This window comes from Anser brachyrhynchus (genome assembly GCF_964034855.1).
Source record: "Anser brachyrhynchus genome assembly, chromosome: 5".
Lineage (NCBI taxonomy): Eukaryota > Metazoa > Chordata > Aves > Anseriformes > Anatidae > Anser > Anser brachyrhynchus.
This window is the reverse complement of record NC_137699.1, coordinates 24,605,396-24,622,668: the sequence shown is the minus strand read 5'-3', so window position 1 is coordinate 24,622,668 and position 17,273 is coordinate 24,605,396. Positions and strand designations below refer to the sequence as shown.

General features: G+C 37.7%; 1 protein-coding gene and 1 long non-coding RNA gene across 5 annotated transcripts in view; both read left to right on the top strand.

Annotated features, from left to right (window-relative positions):
- DPH6 (diphthamine biosynthesis 6) overlaps positions 1 to 16,839 on the top strand; it is a 196,012-nt gene extending 179,173 nt beyond the window's left edge. For all 4 annotated transcript variants that reach the window (XM_080594343.1, XM_080594346.1, XM_080594344.1 and 1 more), the window contains exon 15: positions 16,523 to 16,839. In XM_080594343.1, the coding sequence (XP_080450469.1) occupies positions 16,523 to 16,638 (116 nt within the window). In that variant the 3' untranslated portion in view covers positions 16,639 to 16,839. The remainder of the gene's footprint in view (positions 1 to 16,522) is intronic.
- LOC308195996 lies at positions 8,511 to 12,504 on the top strand. Its single transcript, XR_013952008.1, has 2 exons — positions 8,511 to 9,541; positions 9,574 to 12,504. It is a non-coding gene; the product is annotated as an uncharacterized lncRNA (long non-coding RNA).
- Positions 16,840 to 17,273: the final 434 nt, after the last annotated feature.

The following is a 17,273-nucleotide window of genomic DNA, read 5'->3' as shown; positions in this document are numbered from 1 at the left end:
AAGGACTATGCAATGAAGTTGTCTGCAGTAATAACTCAATTAACTAGACATCCATTTAAATTCAGTGTTGCTATTATAACCAGGAACGATGCAGTTCACAGTTGCCGTGACACTTAGGGTAAGATTAATTTCTTCTAAGTGCCTAAAAGTTAACTGTTCTGTTTAACCTAATGGCTTACGTTCTTTGTGTTGGGAGACAGACACCTCTAAAGGACCCTTCATCCTACAGTGTATGCAATAGGATTAATAATCTTTTGAAACAGAGGGCTGTTTTTCTTTAGATGTCTAGGTTTTAAACTGTTAAATTTCATGCAAATAACTCCATCCTAAATTTAAAACAGTCTGTTCTTGGAGCAAATCAGTGTTTCTCAATTAGTACTTTCATGTTTTAAAAATTATAAGATTTATGACTAATATTGGTGAATCACTATAAATTCTTGTAAAGTGGGATCCTGAATGTATCAATTAAAAATAATTAAACATATTGTATAAATATATATAAAATAATTATTATGCCATTCATTTCAATGGACATACATTCTAGTAGTTCAGTGCTGCAACTTGAAACAAGAAACAGCCAAAGAAACAGCTGAAAAAAGAAAAAAAACAGCCAAATTAACTGTTGCATGTCTGACTCTTAGAGAAAAACTCATCTAGTAACTTCACTCTACATTTCAAACAGCCTCTTAGTGTTGTCTCTTCCATCTAGCTGCCACATTTCCAAACCACTCTCTGCCAGCTTGACAAAAAATGACATATATAAATAACAAATGCCCAGGTTCTGACTTTACTTTTTCTGTAGTATATGTAATTGCACCCTTTATTTTGTAAGGTAAAATAATGTATTTTATTAAGGAGCTGCAGAATTGAAGGCTTAAGAAATACACTAAGTCTTGAGTTTAGCATGCTTATACAATTGATTTGTAACTATTTAATTGAAAAAAAAAATCATTCTAATCACTTTTAGTGCTTGAGATATATTCAGCCTGTATATTCCTCATTATTCACATACAGAGGGATGTGTTCAATGATTAAGACCCAAAGGATTTAGTTGATAGAATAATCTGCATTTCAAAAAAATAAATAAATAAATAAATAAGCAGTGTGGTATTTAATTCTTTAAAATAAAAGTTATGATGCACACCAAAGAATAACACTGACTCACAGTTTTAAAAACAATATCGGCCACTTGTCTGTCCATTGACTGGTTCACTTGTATATCTGTAATGTACAGTCTTGATCTAATAATTGCTAATTATGCAGTTGTTTATCAGCTCATTTGAAACATCGTGAAATTCAGTCTAGCTCAGCAAATTGCTGTGCTTAAGGCATTTTTACATTCTAGGAAATTATAATATCCCCAGAAGGCGAAGAATTAATAATAAAAATCCTCTTTTGTAAAAGATTATCATTGCAGAGCAAATGGAGCAGATCTTCCCTATCTTAGTGCATTTAATATTCTCATTTTTTTTCTATGAAAGTTGGATGGAAAGACTATGTGGGGATCACTGTTTTATTAACTTGTTAAGAGACAAATTTACCGAACCAGTACAGCATATTGATTTCATTGTCTGCTATATGGAAAAGTGGCAATAGTAACGGATGACTTTTAGACATTTCCATATGGGAACTAGCTCATTCTTTAGATATTTTGTGATCTTGATTTATCTGGCTGGCATTGAGGAGGTAGTGATTAAAATTACAGAGATGTTTTCGTGTACTGTGGAAAGCTTAGTTTTTCCTACCATCTAAAATTATTTCTTACTTACACATCCAACTTTATTGAGTCCTGGAATTGTGAGTGTAAAGGATTACAGAAGCAAAACCACAGATTGTATCATTCTGTTGGAAGCAGTATTCTGACAGATAGATTTCAGGTTTAATAGGCAATAAATAGAAATTATAACACTACATGCAGCACATTTTTGATCTGTTATCAAACTTTATTCAAATGATCAAGCATGCAACCATCTCAGGAGTGGGGGAGCTTAATGTCTTTCATGAAATCCATCATGTAATACAGATGGCTTGATTTAATTATATTTGTAGTTATAAACATACAAAGCTAAATATCTTACCTAAGATATGTAATAAGGAGGAGAAAGGTAGATGTCAAAATAAACTGAGTTATTGTCCTCCAGGCACTTTTATTGAAGGTTCTTGGGTACATAAACATACATTGTCTTCCAAGTTTTTTGTTTGTTTTGTTTTTGTTTTTTTTCTGTATATTTTAAGGAAACAAACAAACAACCAAAAATTCTTACTGCTTAATGTAGGTGCTAATTCTGTTTTTATCACTGTTATTCATTTTGGCATTGTATTATTTGAGTATTGAGAAAAAAATACCTCGGGGAGCATGCAGGCATCTGTGATCTTTCACTCTACAAAGCGAGTGATCCATGTAGGTAGGGGCTGAAATCATAGCAACACAATTCAGAAACGAATTTTTATGTGTCTGCTCTTCTATCAGACTTTTGGACAAATAGCAAAGTTTATTTCTCAGTTGGATATGTTGATCTCTTAGAAGTCTCAAGCTGATTTCTACTAAGAAATCTTAACGATTTAGGCAAAGTAAACAGCCTTTGTATTAGTAGTATTAAGGCCATGCAGTTAAGTGATTTAGAGGAATTAATTATGTATTTTATTTTCACCAACCCATTGGAAATATCTTCTGGAGATTTTTGTCAAGCCTGGCCTTAGAAATTGAAATATTTTACTTCTGTAAGATAAAAGCAATAAGACATCCCTCAATAAGGGATGCCTTCTTTTCTGTTGAAAGTCTGAGCACAGAAGTACAGCTCTCAACACAGCAAGATGTTTTCTGTGATGCATTTTGTGCAGAAATGGTTTACTGCACTAGATCACAAAGAATCTGTGCCACATCTAATTGTAGTCTTTATCCTCAGCTTCAAAAATATGAATAACCACTCTAGAAATAGGAATAAATGTATAATTTTCAAGTCAGTAAGATTTACTTCTGACATATTTTTTTCAATAGTTATTATTTTAATATATATTACCAGCAAAGGAGTTCTAGATGTAGCAGACTTTTATGTTCTTATGGATATACAGTGACCTACTTTGTAGATGTGGACAGAATCCCTGGTCTGTAAAAGTTTGTAAAGTGTGTCTGTAAACTGTGCAAAATATACTTTAAACAAGTCTCATTGGGGGATGCATTGAAATGGTGTCTTTTACATAAACTCAGATACACTGAGGCAGATGAAATTATTCCTCAGGAGATCTCAAAGCATTATACAAAGGCAGGTAAGTACTATTTCTATTCTAAGAATGTGAAAGTCTGAAATCCAGGGATTGATTTTATGAAGCATCAACAACTGCAGTTGCTCAGAAACACAGAAAACAGACACAAAGGTCCTGCCTGAGACCTAAGCAGATGTCTGCCTGCCTTTACACCACTAGCAGCCCTTGCAAAATTCAGTAAAGCACAGCTTGATACACATTGCTGGAGCCAAAAGAACCCAAGGACTTCCAGCGACTCAGTAGAGCTGGCACTGGCATCCTTTTCTCTGGGTACTTTATGCTCTGTCCTGGACTATCAGTACATTGTCTGAAATGTGAAATCGTTGTTTTTCTTATATCAACATTAAAATAACAGGTAAGAAGAACTAAATATGAAGAGGTAGTTCATTTGAGAAATTCTGACAAGATCTACTGTATGCAAGTGAGCCAGAAGCGCTTTATGACACGTTCAGTACTTCAGGACTGAATTACAGTTTTAGTAATCATCAGTTCCCCTTCTTCTCTGTCATTTTTTTGTTTAATATATTGCATGGAAGAGACTTATGGTACAAGTTTTATAAGCTTGCAATAAAAATATAACAACTGTTGTATTAAATTATTTAAGTTGTAAACCATTGTAAAAAGCAGAAAAAGTTATATCGACATGGAGCCAGAAAAATGATTATGATGGAGTATAAAATATATTGTGCTGATTACTACAGAATTTTTGCCCAGTTTAGCATATTGTAAATCTTCAGTTGGCCTTAAGAATGAAACTGTGAGTAGGTTTCTCTGAAGGATTGTAGCAAGTGGTTTAAGAAGAATCAAGGTAAAATCAAATTTATAATTTACAAACAAATCAGAGCAGGAATGTGACAGTAAATAGAAAATGCCTAAAAGGTCAAAGGATAGAACAAACGTCCAAGTTTCCTCTGAGAGAAAGCCAGAATTCTGGAGAAATAAACAACCAGGTTCATATTTTAAACAAGTATATTATGACTTTTTTCTTTTGTTCTATTGTTTACAGAAAAGAGAGGTACCAGTAACTTTAGATCTGACTATATTAGATCTAAAAGTGCTGCATTTGCCTAAATTAGTTGCTAAAACGCCAACTGAAACACTTATGGAGGACACAAATATATTTAGCATGAAGTTCTGACTATATATATATATATATGACTATATGTATATATACTATATATATAGTGTATATATATATATATATAAAATAAGATCCAGTTAGTTTTCCTTTCTTCTGCCTCCTTGCTCTTGGTAAGTCAGAAATGAAACCTGTTAGATATTCATAATAATAAAAAGCCTTTAGTATCTTCACGTTTCACCTTCTTGGCTTACCAGATTCTTTAGGGCTTTAATGATCCTAGGGGCTCTTGTGGCAGGTTGTAGGTGTTTGATTTGCCCCCCAAGGTAATCTGGCAAAATTTCAGCTAGGTTGAGCATGCCTTGTTGCCTTCCTTTCTACCCACGTATGCTTACTTACTGCAAAAGAAAAATAAAATGTGCCTGATACTAATGGATCTTTCTGGCAATGGTGTAACACAGTCTGCTAATGTAATGTAGAAAATACCAATAAGACCACTACAGTGATGATATTCCAGGAGAATACCGGCGCTCTCTGAATGGGTTTTAATGGCTTTCTGTAGCCTGTCCTTCTCACGACCGTGTTCTGTTATGCAGAAGGTATGATGTCCCCTGACAAGTTAAGGCCCATGGCATAAAGTATCAGTGTTGACCAAGGAGAGGGCTGCGTGGGCATCTTTGCTATACTTAAAAACTGACATCTCTTCTTCAACAATTTATTTCCCTCTAGCAGTACAGCAGCATTGTTAAAACCAAATCTCATACCACAGATCACATCTTTAAAAGAGAAGCAAGCACAAGGATAAATCAAAAGCATGTTTCCCTGTGCCTTATAGGCTAGCCTTCTTTCTGTGGGAAAGATAAAGGTCACCCTTCCATCACTCGCACTTCATGTTTCCTAAGCGTGGTTAAAGCATCACATCCATTTTCCTTCTGAGCATTTCCAATTTCATTAACCCAGTGTCTCTTCGAGCTAACATGGTTTTTGGTGGAGTTGTGGCTTACAGCTCCAGAACTAGAAATTCCTTTCAAAGGAGCCAGTGTGCAAACAGGGGACCTATTCAGCGCTGCCGATGGGCTTTTCATCTGTGGGTGCTGGCCCACCTGCTGGAACTAGGAGCCCCTGAGCTGCAGGGCAGATCTGAACAGCTTTTCCATTCCCTGTGAGACTATGCTGTGTACTTTACCTCTTGTCCATGTGTCTATAAATGAAAAAATTTTTAAGAGTTACATGAGGCAGTGCAATTTGTGTAATTCCAAAAGCCCTTCCCTAAAAGTGTCTTTAAAAACAGGTGTTTACACACATGTATTTTGGTGATTAAATATTCTTTGTTTCTTATTATATATTTACATAATAATTTGGTGATTAAATATTCTTTGTTTCTTATCATATATTTAAATAATAATTTCACTGTAGCCTTTTGTGATAAATTGTATAAAATACATAATAATGTTTATCAAGCATTCATAAGACAGTCAGGTGTGTAGTCCCTTGACATCTGTGATAGGCTATTCTGGCATCAAGCCCACAAGTAAGTTTCAGACACCCTGTTATAAACCCCTGCGGTTACTGTTAGTGGAAGAACAGCAAAGGTCCCTGAACAGTGAAGTTGTTCAACACCAGAGCAGGTGGGACACATGCAGGCAGCAGAGCTTTACTGGGGTGCCGTTTTAGCTTACAGAGATCCAGAAGCAGTGCCAGCTGAAGAATGATTCGGTTCTTGGCCATTGTTTTATTGCTGTTAGTAAGCGTTAGTAGCTGTGGTGTGCTCTCTAGAGGAAGAAAGGAAGTGTGGTGGGTCAGAGTTTGGTGTCATTTTTTTTCTCCAAAAATTACATTAACAAATCATGTGTAATTTTGACACATTTTTCCTACCTGCCAAATTCCTACCTGCCACACTTTCCTTTTTAAGCTCTGTATTTTTTGTGGTGGTGCTAAACTCTTCATGGTAGACCTTTTCTGTTATTTAGTGTTTACCCAGTGCCAGATAAAATGACGCATAAGTCTTGTGGAAGGCTTTTATAAATTATGCTGTTAACAATTTCAAGTTAGAGCAGAAATTACTTGCAGCTCACATCATTACATGGCCAAATTTCAGACCTTTTTCTTTCGTGTTGCAGTCGGTTGACACAGCTGAATGACTCTCCCAGTCTCCTGTTCCCAAATCTGTAACAAACCACCAGCTCATATTACACAGGAAGCACTAGCAGTGAGATTTATTTGTCATCTTTGGAGGCCATGAAGAGGAACAAAAGACTTTCATCTCTCTCATTTTCTTCCTTGACTGTAGGGAATAAGAGGGTACTGATATCTTGGGTCTCTGCCACGTGGGATAAAAATCCAATTAATGTAAATCTGCCAGATCGAAGGGAAGTAGCTGTGTGGCTATCAGGAGCCTGCGAACTGCTGGATGGGCCAACAGCAACCTCCAGCAGCAGAATTTCCTGGCTGGAACGGCAGCTGGATTTTATTCCTAATCTAAATATTACTCTACCCTTCTTTTTAGCTTGCTCCAGCCAATTTCACGGAAGTTGTCAGATGCAGCAATAATGAATTTTCAGTCATTTCTAGACCCACTCTAGGATTAAATCAGTGACCTCAGGATGAAAGGCGGTGAATGCCATGACCACTCTTTGTTACCTTTTCCAGGCAGCTTTGATTAAACTGTGCTGTGAAGCCAGACCTGGATCAATATGAATGATCTTCATCGACCTAATAATGTATTTAACATGTTCAGTGCTCTTTTATCTAGTTTTGTTGCAATAAGTTGTTTACATTAGTGCAGCAGATTGATTTAAAGTTTCAGAGCTCTTTCCAACAGTAAACATCTAGAAATAACCTCATTAGTTTGCACGTGATATTATATATAAATATGTGATCTACTGTGCAAGCTCCTCAGCAGGTGTAAATTAGCATGGCTACAATTTACAAGAGTTGAGAATCTGTCCTCAAAACTGAAAATGCTTATTCCATCAGTGGTATTTTAAATGATCACGGCATAATTTGACATAAAGCAAGGACCATGTTATCTTCTCTGTGCCCAATCTAAAGACGTTTACCACAATCCTTTTTAGAAATCTTTTCTACCATATCTCCCACCAGCAGATGTATGTCCAGTCATTAAATAATAATCTTTTTATGGTCAGGCATTTTAGATGTACCATGTCCAATCAGCTATTTCTTAAACCCGTTGTTTTTTTAGGAACTATTTAGCAGACTTGAATAAACGAACAAATGTGGAAGCTGTACCAAACATATCATTTGGGGATGTCAAAGCACTTAACAAACATTGTTACAACTGAGTCCATGTGTAACCACTGAAGGACATATTTGCTTCAGTATGTCTCATGACAGCTTCTTAAAAAATATACTTAAGTGAATTTAACACTTGTGAAAGGTGCCAGATTGACAGGCCCTGGAGATAAAAGTTCTTGAATTACCAGCAGGCACAGCCGAGCTTCCCACACACACTGCCCCACCAGTGTTCCCAGCCTTACCTGGAGGGCATAACTACCAACTGTCCTACAGCTTGCGAATCTGTGCCATCCAGTGCTCTTGGACTGCAGGGCAGAAGTCAGGAGCTGTAATGTGACCAAGAGGTGAAAAAGCAAGTTTCATAATTACTGCACAGGTGCTGTTGCAGTTGATCATTTTCACACCAAGATTTCAATTAATCTGAAAAAAAAAAAAAAAGAAAGTGCACATTCCTCTGTTTTTGCATACAAAAAAAATGTGTACATGAGCCTCCAGTGATTCCTGCAGTTTTATCTGTCCACATAGGCACATTCAGTTTACTATATGAGCAAACAAGTGCTTACACATACTGTGAAGTGCGTTCTCAGATGCTACTTGAAAAATGGGTCCTTACTGTTTTATATGTTTGTAATAATGTCTCCACTCATAACTCATCTCCACTTGGTGTCATTATAGCCCATCCTCCCCAGAGATTTTGAACACAGCTGGCATACAAGTTCAATAACCATCCACCCCTTAAAGAGATTGGGTTGTTTCAGGGTTGAAAGATAGCACACAGAGAAAACAGGCTTGTGATCTTTGCACTCTGTCATGGTTTTAGAAAAAGCGCAAGTTCTTCCCCCGGTGATTGTACTCGGAAAGTTCAGTCCTCCGTTCTCTTTGAAATTATATTTAGACCTCACTGTGAGTACTGGAAGGGCATATTTAAGTGTTTCTTTATTTAGCGCAGAAGGTTAATGACATTTTAAACAAAAGTGCACATTTATAACCTTGTGTAGGCTGATTCTCAACCTGTATATAGGACAGTGCTTAGAGCAGACTGCTGGAAAACACAAAGCAATGAGTTTTCATGCTCTGCTATTTTCTGAACTATAGCCGGCAGCTTGAAAGAATTATTATGGTAGCTAAATCTTAATTCTTTCTGCTGAGAAATAGCCATAACTAATGCGCAGAAGGGCTCAGCAACATTTGTTTATCTTTAGGAGAGTCACATTTCTTTCTGTGTCTTGCCACCGATGTGCGTGATAACATATCTAATTTGATTGGTACCGTGTACTTTGGAAGGTAACGTCTGTATATCCGAAGAGAGTTATGTGGCACATCATTATCTTAGGGGAGGCATTTGAGATTGTAATTACAATTGTTATAAATATCGGTATAAAAACGCATTTGGTAATTCTGGATGCCTGATTTGCTTACATCCTTAGCTTGCATTGTGCATCTGTCACACTGTACAGCTTCAGGAAGAGTTCATACCAGCCTTCAAACTAAGCTGAAGTTTAAGTTTAGAATACGGGAGGAAGTTCAGGAGACAGTGTGTCCTTGGGAGAGGGCTGTTTAGGATGGTAGTATTCATGAGCTCAGCTTAAGTATTTTACCTCGTACAACTTCAGTTCTTCTCCTTTACAGGCTGTCTGCTAGAAAACAGCGATGGATCATTTTAGGTCATTTTCTCTAATTCTTCACAGGTTTATTCTCTTTAGTATGTGGTTTCATGTTTTGTCTAGTCTAGTTTCAAATATCCAGTGTAGCTGAGTATCCTTCTCTGCAGGTTCTGTACCAGATTTTGGTTTAGGCTGCACTTTTTGTCTGTTTATTTTTGCATAGTAACTCAATGGCATTTTAATTGAATGTATTTAATTGCTTAGTTCCTCGTTTTAATCATATCATGTTATAAACTCACCTCAACCTGCTAGTTAGCAGTTACTAGTTAGTTACTAGTTAGTATGCCCAATTACTTTTCTAAGATTTCTGAGCTAGTAGCTGGCCTTTTGCTTAACGTGACAGCAGCAGAAAAGCAAAAGGATTGTCTGAGAGAAGGGAGGGGAATAGCAGGGACCTTCTCTTACAGAATGGCAATACTCTGCTTACAGAAGAATACACGGGAAATCGGAAGGGAAATAGATGTTTCCCTGTTTTTCCTAAGATGTATGGTGTACTTGGGCACCACTGATGACAAAGTTTATCTACTCCATATTGCTCTGAGGATGTGTCTCAGTTCATTAGTTTGAAAACTCTTTTTAGATGTGAAGTATTGTTTTTAATTTTGTTTAGGAAGGGACAGAAAATAGAATTCCATATTAGGGAAGGAGAGGACAGAGATTTGTTCTGGCTGAGTTAAACAAAAGCCTTCAGAAGAATAGAAAGGGGTTGGTTCATTCCCATCTTCATGTAATTTGAATTACAGGGTTTAGTAAGTGAAAAGGATCATAAGCTAAACCCTGCAGAGTCCAGAAAGCACTAATTAACACCCACAGTGAGTAACTTTTCTGAAATCGGTCTTTAATCAAACTTTGCCTTGAAAACAAAACAAGGTATCGTGGCAGCTTGATAAAAGAGATGCATTGCCAAGGCTGACAGGCCCACAATCAAACTAGCACTAAAAATAACTCTTTTTGTCTACTAATTTTCTTTCAGATGCTAAAAAATGCATTAGCTACAGTCTGAAAAAACTTCCGCAGTTACTCAGCCAAATGACTCAGCTCTAGAAAAGTAAGGTTCCTGTAAATGCTAACACCCTCCCTGATGACGAGTGAGCCCCCTTACCTTCCCACACGCTCCCAACTAATCCAAGAGGAACAGCAGGGAGGCTGGTGGGATGGGGAAGGGAACAGGCAGCTGTTGGGGTCCTCTGGAGCTGGTGGTGTGAGGCTGGCCATCCCTCTCCACTCTGCACTAGCGGTGCAGAGTGCCGGCACCTTCACTGACTCGCTGGTTTGGACTAGGAAAAGCCAATTGCTCACCTTTCTCCTATCTGCCATTAACAGTAAGGTCCATGACTGCTGCCTCACATACTTGCAACTCTTCCTCACTGATTCTGAGAGCGGGACTTCCCAGTGAGGCACTCAGGGAAACAGCTCGTTTTCCTCCTCCTCTTCCTCTGCCCAGCTCGGGAGCCTGCTCAGACCTCCTGCAGGCACCCATCTAAGCCTACACCAGTCTGCACTCTGTTTTCACCTGTGCCTGGGAAAAGACATGCTGGAACTGTTTTTTTGGTTTTTGTTTTTTGTTTTTTAATCAGGCTTGGGATAGATTCCAAGGGAATAAGAAATCCACTGCACAAACAGTGCTAGCAGTAAAATATGAAATGGTGGTCTTCCTTTTATAGCATATTTTGGTCTGAGATGAATGGGCTGCTGTGTGAACTGTTACGCTGCTTTCTAATACCTGTGCCTACGACTTACAGAATTTTATGACCAAAAAGGCACTGTCTGGGTGCTAATAAACATAGCCTTCACAGACAAGATTGCCATCCGAAATGGTTCCTTGGTATTAGGGACAAGCTGAAAGAGGAGGGTTAACATTTTATTTAGTGCTTCAAGTCCAGGCTGTATTTTCATCTGTTATGTGATTACTTAGAAAAGGCGCTTTAATTTTTACAACTAAAACGAGTTTGGTGAGAGAAGCAAGAAGCTCTTCAGCGTAGATGGGTCCATAAAAGCAGGACAAATCCTTGAATTTACATTTTTATGAAAGATTTTTTTTGTGAATACCAACTGTGCAGACCGGAGTGGCTGTTTTGGCATCTGGCAAGGCATGCATTTTTAGAGACCTGAGTTCCAAATGCAGTCCTGCAACTGCTTCTGTAATTTCACTTTTATTTCTTTTGGGGTATGTATACTTCACAAATACACCCGAAACAGTGCATTTGTTTTTCTTAAATGTCCCAATTGTGAAAGTTACTTAAAAATAATAACAATAATGCTATTATGCATTTACCATGCAACACAAAAGTTCATTCATCAAATGTTGATTTTGAAATAAAAGAGAAGTCTAGACACGGCATAAGAAAACTTTCCAAAATAAAATAGATTTTGAAAGTTATGTAGCAGTGAACACAAATTCTTTTAGCTTGCTTGTCATAGTTTCAAAGACTGGCTTGGGTAATCACTGGTTTAAATCAGCTTCACAGCCTCACCCACATTCAGACTGGTCATTTGTGCTGTGTGTCATGGCAACAGACTTCCCCTGCAATCCAAAGCATCTGTTTAACTCTTATTTGGAAAAATGTCTCAGGCCAGAGTGATAAAAGTGCATCACCAGTATTGCATGAAGGAGTTTATGTTGTCTCTAAAGCTGCTCCTGATCTGGTCTGCCAAAAGGTGCTACAGAACTCCCCTATTTACAAGCACTTAACAAAACTCAATTATACCCTGATCGTCACTACAAGTGTGGAAACCATTGTTATCCTGATAGTATAAATAAGTAGGCAAAGACAGACTGTAACTCACTTAAAACCAGAAGGACCAAGGGAAATTAGAGTAACAGCCAGGATAAATAATCAGGAGTGGTTGGCTTCCAAAGCAAGTTCCATTTCCATCCTCCTAAGTTTAATTATTGTTAATTACCCTTTTTTTGTTTGTACCTTTTTTTGTTGTTGTTCATTGGGAAAAAAAATATATTTCAAATTATGTGATTTTGGAAGACATTTATAAAAGCATAGAGTAACATATCTTTGGTCAGTTTTTCCTGGAACTGATAAGCTCTTAGTACATTTGAAGATCAAGCTGATGAGCTTAGTTATCAAAGTGGTAACACAATTATTTACAAAATGTTGCCTCAGTTTTTGCTGTGGGCAGAGCAGTTTTGAAAATGTAATCCATTAACAGGGAACCGACCAACATGACCAACATAAAACAATGTCATCAAGAGTACTAAAGGAAACTGTAAGGTACCATATGGGGGGGGGGGGGGGGGGGGAAGCACAAAAAGCTATTTTACAAAGCAATTCATTTTTACATTCCAACAGTGAATTTTGTTGACTAGACTAGGTCTTAGTTTTGGACAAGGAAAATCAAGCAAGCCGACCGCACTGGTTTTGTTTTAAAATCTTACATTCAGCTACAACATTTTATATTAAGTAAAAATGTGGGGAAAATCCTGAACTGATTTCTGTAGCATATAAGCCTCATGAACAGTAAAAACAGATTTTTTTAAAAAGTAATTTTTCTTCCACTGCTGTTGTAACCAGCGAGGCAGTCAGCTGGATGCCTAAGAAAGGGAAGGGGGTCTCCAGTTCCTCGTGTTTCACCTTTTCATTGGTCTGCCTGACCATTTAAGGCAGAGGCTTGTTCTAGACAGCTTGAATTAAACTATGCTGTGAAACTGTATATAGATCAATGGAAATGATCCACAACAAGAGGCTAATCATGTATTTAACAGCATTCAGTCGAGTTCAGTCACCTTCTTCCATTTCTGTGGCTTTACACTCGTGTGGCAAAGCCTTGGATGTGTATATGTATTTTTTAATCCATCTCATTAGTGACCATATGCTTTGGCTTCAAGGGAGACAAGAACTGTCTGCAATCTGCCAGGGATTTAGGGACATCAATAATTTGTGAATAGTCATGTTGGTACTGGTCGAAGGGTTAAGTGTTCTGCACACCAAGGGCACATCTTTTGGGACCGGAACTCTTAGTCAACTGCTAGGAACCTGATCCCCTGTGACGCATCTTTTCAGAGGACATGCTGCATGTCAGGTCTGCACAGCTGAAGCAATGGAGCTTTATTAGCTCAGGGATTTAAAAACCTGCTCTAAGTGATGTAACAATATCTTTCGGCTAAAAAGTGAAAGAAAGATAGTAGTTATAATATGAAAGTGATTTTTTATGTGCTGGGCTAAATGTAATCTTATTATTCCTCACCTGCAAATATCCCATGAAACAAGAGTGTCAGCAGTAATAGGGACCTGGTTCTGGAAACACGTAAGTGGATTCTGTGGCCTCACCTCATACTGGTCCAAATCACACAATGATAGCATAAAATGTAAAAACAGTCATTTGCAATGACCCTGTAGAGGCTCTCAGGACATTGTTTTATCTACTTAGTCTGAAGAGCACCTTCAAAAACAATAGCTTATGATGCTATATGCTATCTTATATGTAAGCGTTGCAATGTCAGTGTGAGATCATCAGAGAGTTGATCTCAGTATGCTGTCCTTAAAGAGGAATGGCTGAAACAGATAGCAATGCCAGAATTTTTAGTGAAAGAGGGAAAAAGTTTGAATTATTTTTGTTCAGTTTGGGTTTTGGTTATGTCCGTATCCCTCAGCTGTGCCAATGGAAAGATGTGTAGTGGTGCAGAAGGAAACTTGGCATGGAGCCTGTGCCATTAACGTGCTATTCAGTTGCAGGTAGGGGGCGTCCATCCTACAGGGTGAGGATCACCTGCTTTAGGAAAATGTCATGGAGTAATTGAAAAGAATGGTTGTGTCACAAAAGATGAAAACATGCATAATATGTGCCACATGTTTGCTGCTTGCTAATCAGCTGCTTTTGTTTATACTTCAGTAAATATTCTGTATCAGGGCAGGTTAAGTAACTTTAAGACTGGTATCAGCCTTATATAGCTCCTGTTAAAGCTCCAGCAAACACACTCCCTATAACCCTCTGTCGCTTACATATATTCACTTCTAAGGTCAACTTCTACAAGTTTGGCCTGCAACTAATGAAATATTTCCCTAAGTCACATAAAGCAAAGAAATTTTTGAAGTCTAAGATGTCTTTGAACAAGGAGTTGCACACATCAGAAAACACTCATACTGTTGATTGAGGTTCTTATTTACCTAAAATCATAGTATGCAGGAGTGAAAAAAAAAAAAAAAGGATTGTGTCATATCATTAAAAATATACAATTAGTATTGGAAGATTTATTTATATTTATTATTTATACCAGGTAAAATGTATAGCTGTCAAAGTTTGCATTGTGTCAGCTATCATTACATAGCCTGACACAGGTTTACTAATTGTGCACTGTCTTTTGTGGGGACCTGAGACTATAATTTTACTTTTTTTGCAAGACCCTATATCCTCTTTTCAGGGGAAATTTGCATGAGCAGACATTTACTTACAATTTTCAAACGTATAAAAATAGTTATATGTTCAGGCTTTGCTGTGGCAATTTACACTTGCAATAGACAAGCTGGAAAAGTGTCTCTTTCTGACTGTTAAGCAAGTCCACAAGGTCATGTTCAAATGTAAATATTTATGGCTATTTTGGCTGTCCCAAAAAGCAAAAGAATGGAGTTAAATTTCCAGATAGCCTCACTTTCAAATTATCCCTTTGAAAATAACCTGTTTTTTTATGGTAGCTTTTAGCCCTGCTTCATAACTTTTAAACCTGTAAAAAGTTTAAAGACTAAAATTACATTTTCACGATATTAACTGAAGAAAAAGAGGAAATGCAGTTTTAATAGGGTGCAGTCGGTGATTTTTGAGGTGAATTTCATTTACCCACTTCCACTGAATGCCTTCTGATCCAGCATAGCTATAAAGCTTACTGAGGACTAAGTTTCGAATGAGACCATTAGCTGCTGCCTAATTAGCAAGGCACTGCTGAATATCTGAGATACAGGGACTGAGTCACTTTTTACACTGAACATGAAGTCCTCTGGCCTTTGAGATGACTGCTGATCTTTGGCTCACCCCATCTGTTTTCACCTCTAACGTCAGTGACATTAATACAAAAAAGACAGTAGAATTTCAGAAGGCTGCTTTTGTCTTTGCAGTATTTCACGTGTGGTGTTGCCACTATTACCTTAATTTATTATACTGCTGCCAGGTAACAAGTGAGAACAGTTTTGGCTTCGGCGAATACAATGGCAAAATTCCTATTTTATCTTACATGAGGTAACACTTCGACTGAACTGCCTATTCACAGTTTCACAGGCAGTGACGCCAAAAAAAAAAAAAACACCCTTTGACAGTCTTCAAGTTCTGCCCTCTTTACACCCTCTCTAGCCAAGAATGCTTAGTGTTGTAAAGAATTGCTGTAATCACAGAAGCTACAGACAGAAATAACTTAACAAAACCAAAAACCATGCAGACCATACCTTACCATTAGGAAACTGCCTTTTGCAGAGTTGTTTGGCAGGTTTTCTGCACTCTTCTCTAAAAGCTCCGTGTACCTGGATTCCTAGCGTGTCCTTCGGGGCGGCAGCATCACCAGAAATGTCTTAATGTAGTTTTAATTTTCCATTTTTTACTTTTCTTCCATTATTCTCCTAATAACATTGTCTCCATTATGAATTCTGTTCCCCTAATGGACTTGGAATTTAGTGATTTCTGTCACAGAACAGTCCCGGCCAAGCTCTTTGTAGCTGCATCCTGTATGTTTCATACTTTGAACCTCTCTGTCGTTCTAGAGCTGCTGCCATGTATGTTGCCATCCCTGGACTTCTTCATCATATCGGCAACATGGCATGCTTGCATCAATTTCAAATAGAAATTGAGTTCATAATGGTTTTAAAAATGGCCCATTTTAAATTCTAGTAGACTGCTGCAGCAGGGTGGGACCTGAGGGCAGAAATTCACATACACACAGCTATGCACCTATCATCCCAATACCACTATTTACAAACCACTTAATTTCAGCTGGCCTTTAGTTATTTTTCCTGCCTGCACCTAGTGTCAGCTTGCTGTGTCTGTCATCAGCGGACCACTCCTTCAAAGCTGGTCAAAGTGCTTTTAACAGTTTTGCAGAAATATGGCCTTAGGTAAAGCTGATCTTGAATTAGTTGACAGGCAGGTGGGAGATGGTGATTCTTCCTTCTGTATACCCTGAAAACTCAGAGTTGCATTTCACTTTTGTTAGTTGCTACTCTGTGATATAGTTTTCAAAAACATACTCAGAAATCACTTTTAAGAAATGACACACAGTAGAAAGTAAGACAAAAAGAATTCATGAATTGTTTTCTTTCTGTTTTAGGACTGCAAGAAAACCTTGAAAAATACTTGGGCAAGAAGACCCCAGCTCTGATTTTAGTCCCTGTGATGGCTTTACCTGGCAAGGAAGTTATTCATGCAACGTGCTGGCTAAGCTAGCAGTCTAAAAGAGATGAGCTGATACCAAAACACACATTCATCCAGGAAAGAACAAAGAAAAGAATTGATCACAACTATGTTGGATACTTTCATTAAGCAATATTGTTTGATTTAAGCAAAGTCATATTTAGCTTGTTAATAATGCCTTATGCTATGTGACAGAGTCAGCTTTGTATGAACAATAAAGGTTTCTTTTCAAAATATTGTGCTTTTTTCTGACTTATTTTTAGATACATTCTGGTAATTAGCAGGTGGCTCCTGGGAAATGACAGTTGCTCTGATCACTTCAGTTCTTTTGTTTGATATATTTAGGCCTGGTTACAATGAACTGATTACAACATCAGATCTTTTGGATGGGGGTAAAATCAGAACCTTAATGCCAGTATTTTTTCAAAGACTTTGTTTCCTTTCAGTTTTATGTTGAATTTTCTGACTCCAGGCCAACTCACAAAGACACTATTTGTGGCTGGATTTTAACCCTTTTCTAGCACTGGGCAAGTATTATTCACAGGGGCATTCAGGATGCGTGTTTTATCCAAGTGAATGATGGAGGTGATGGTTAGACTGCTGGGTTTGCCATCCTGCTTTCTGAGGTGATAGGGAGTACCCTCATGCTTTATATCTGGTAGACAGCT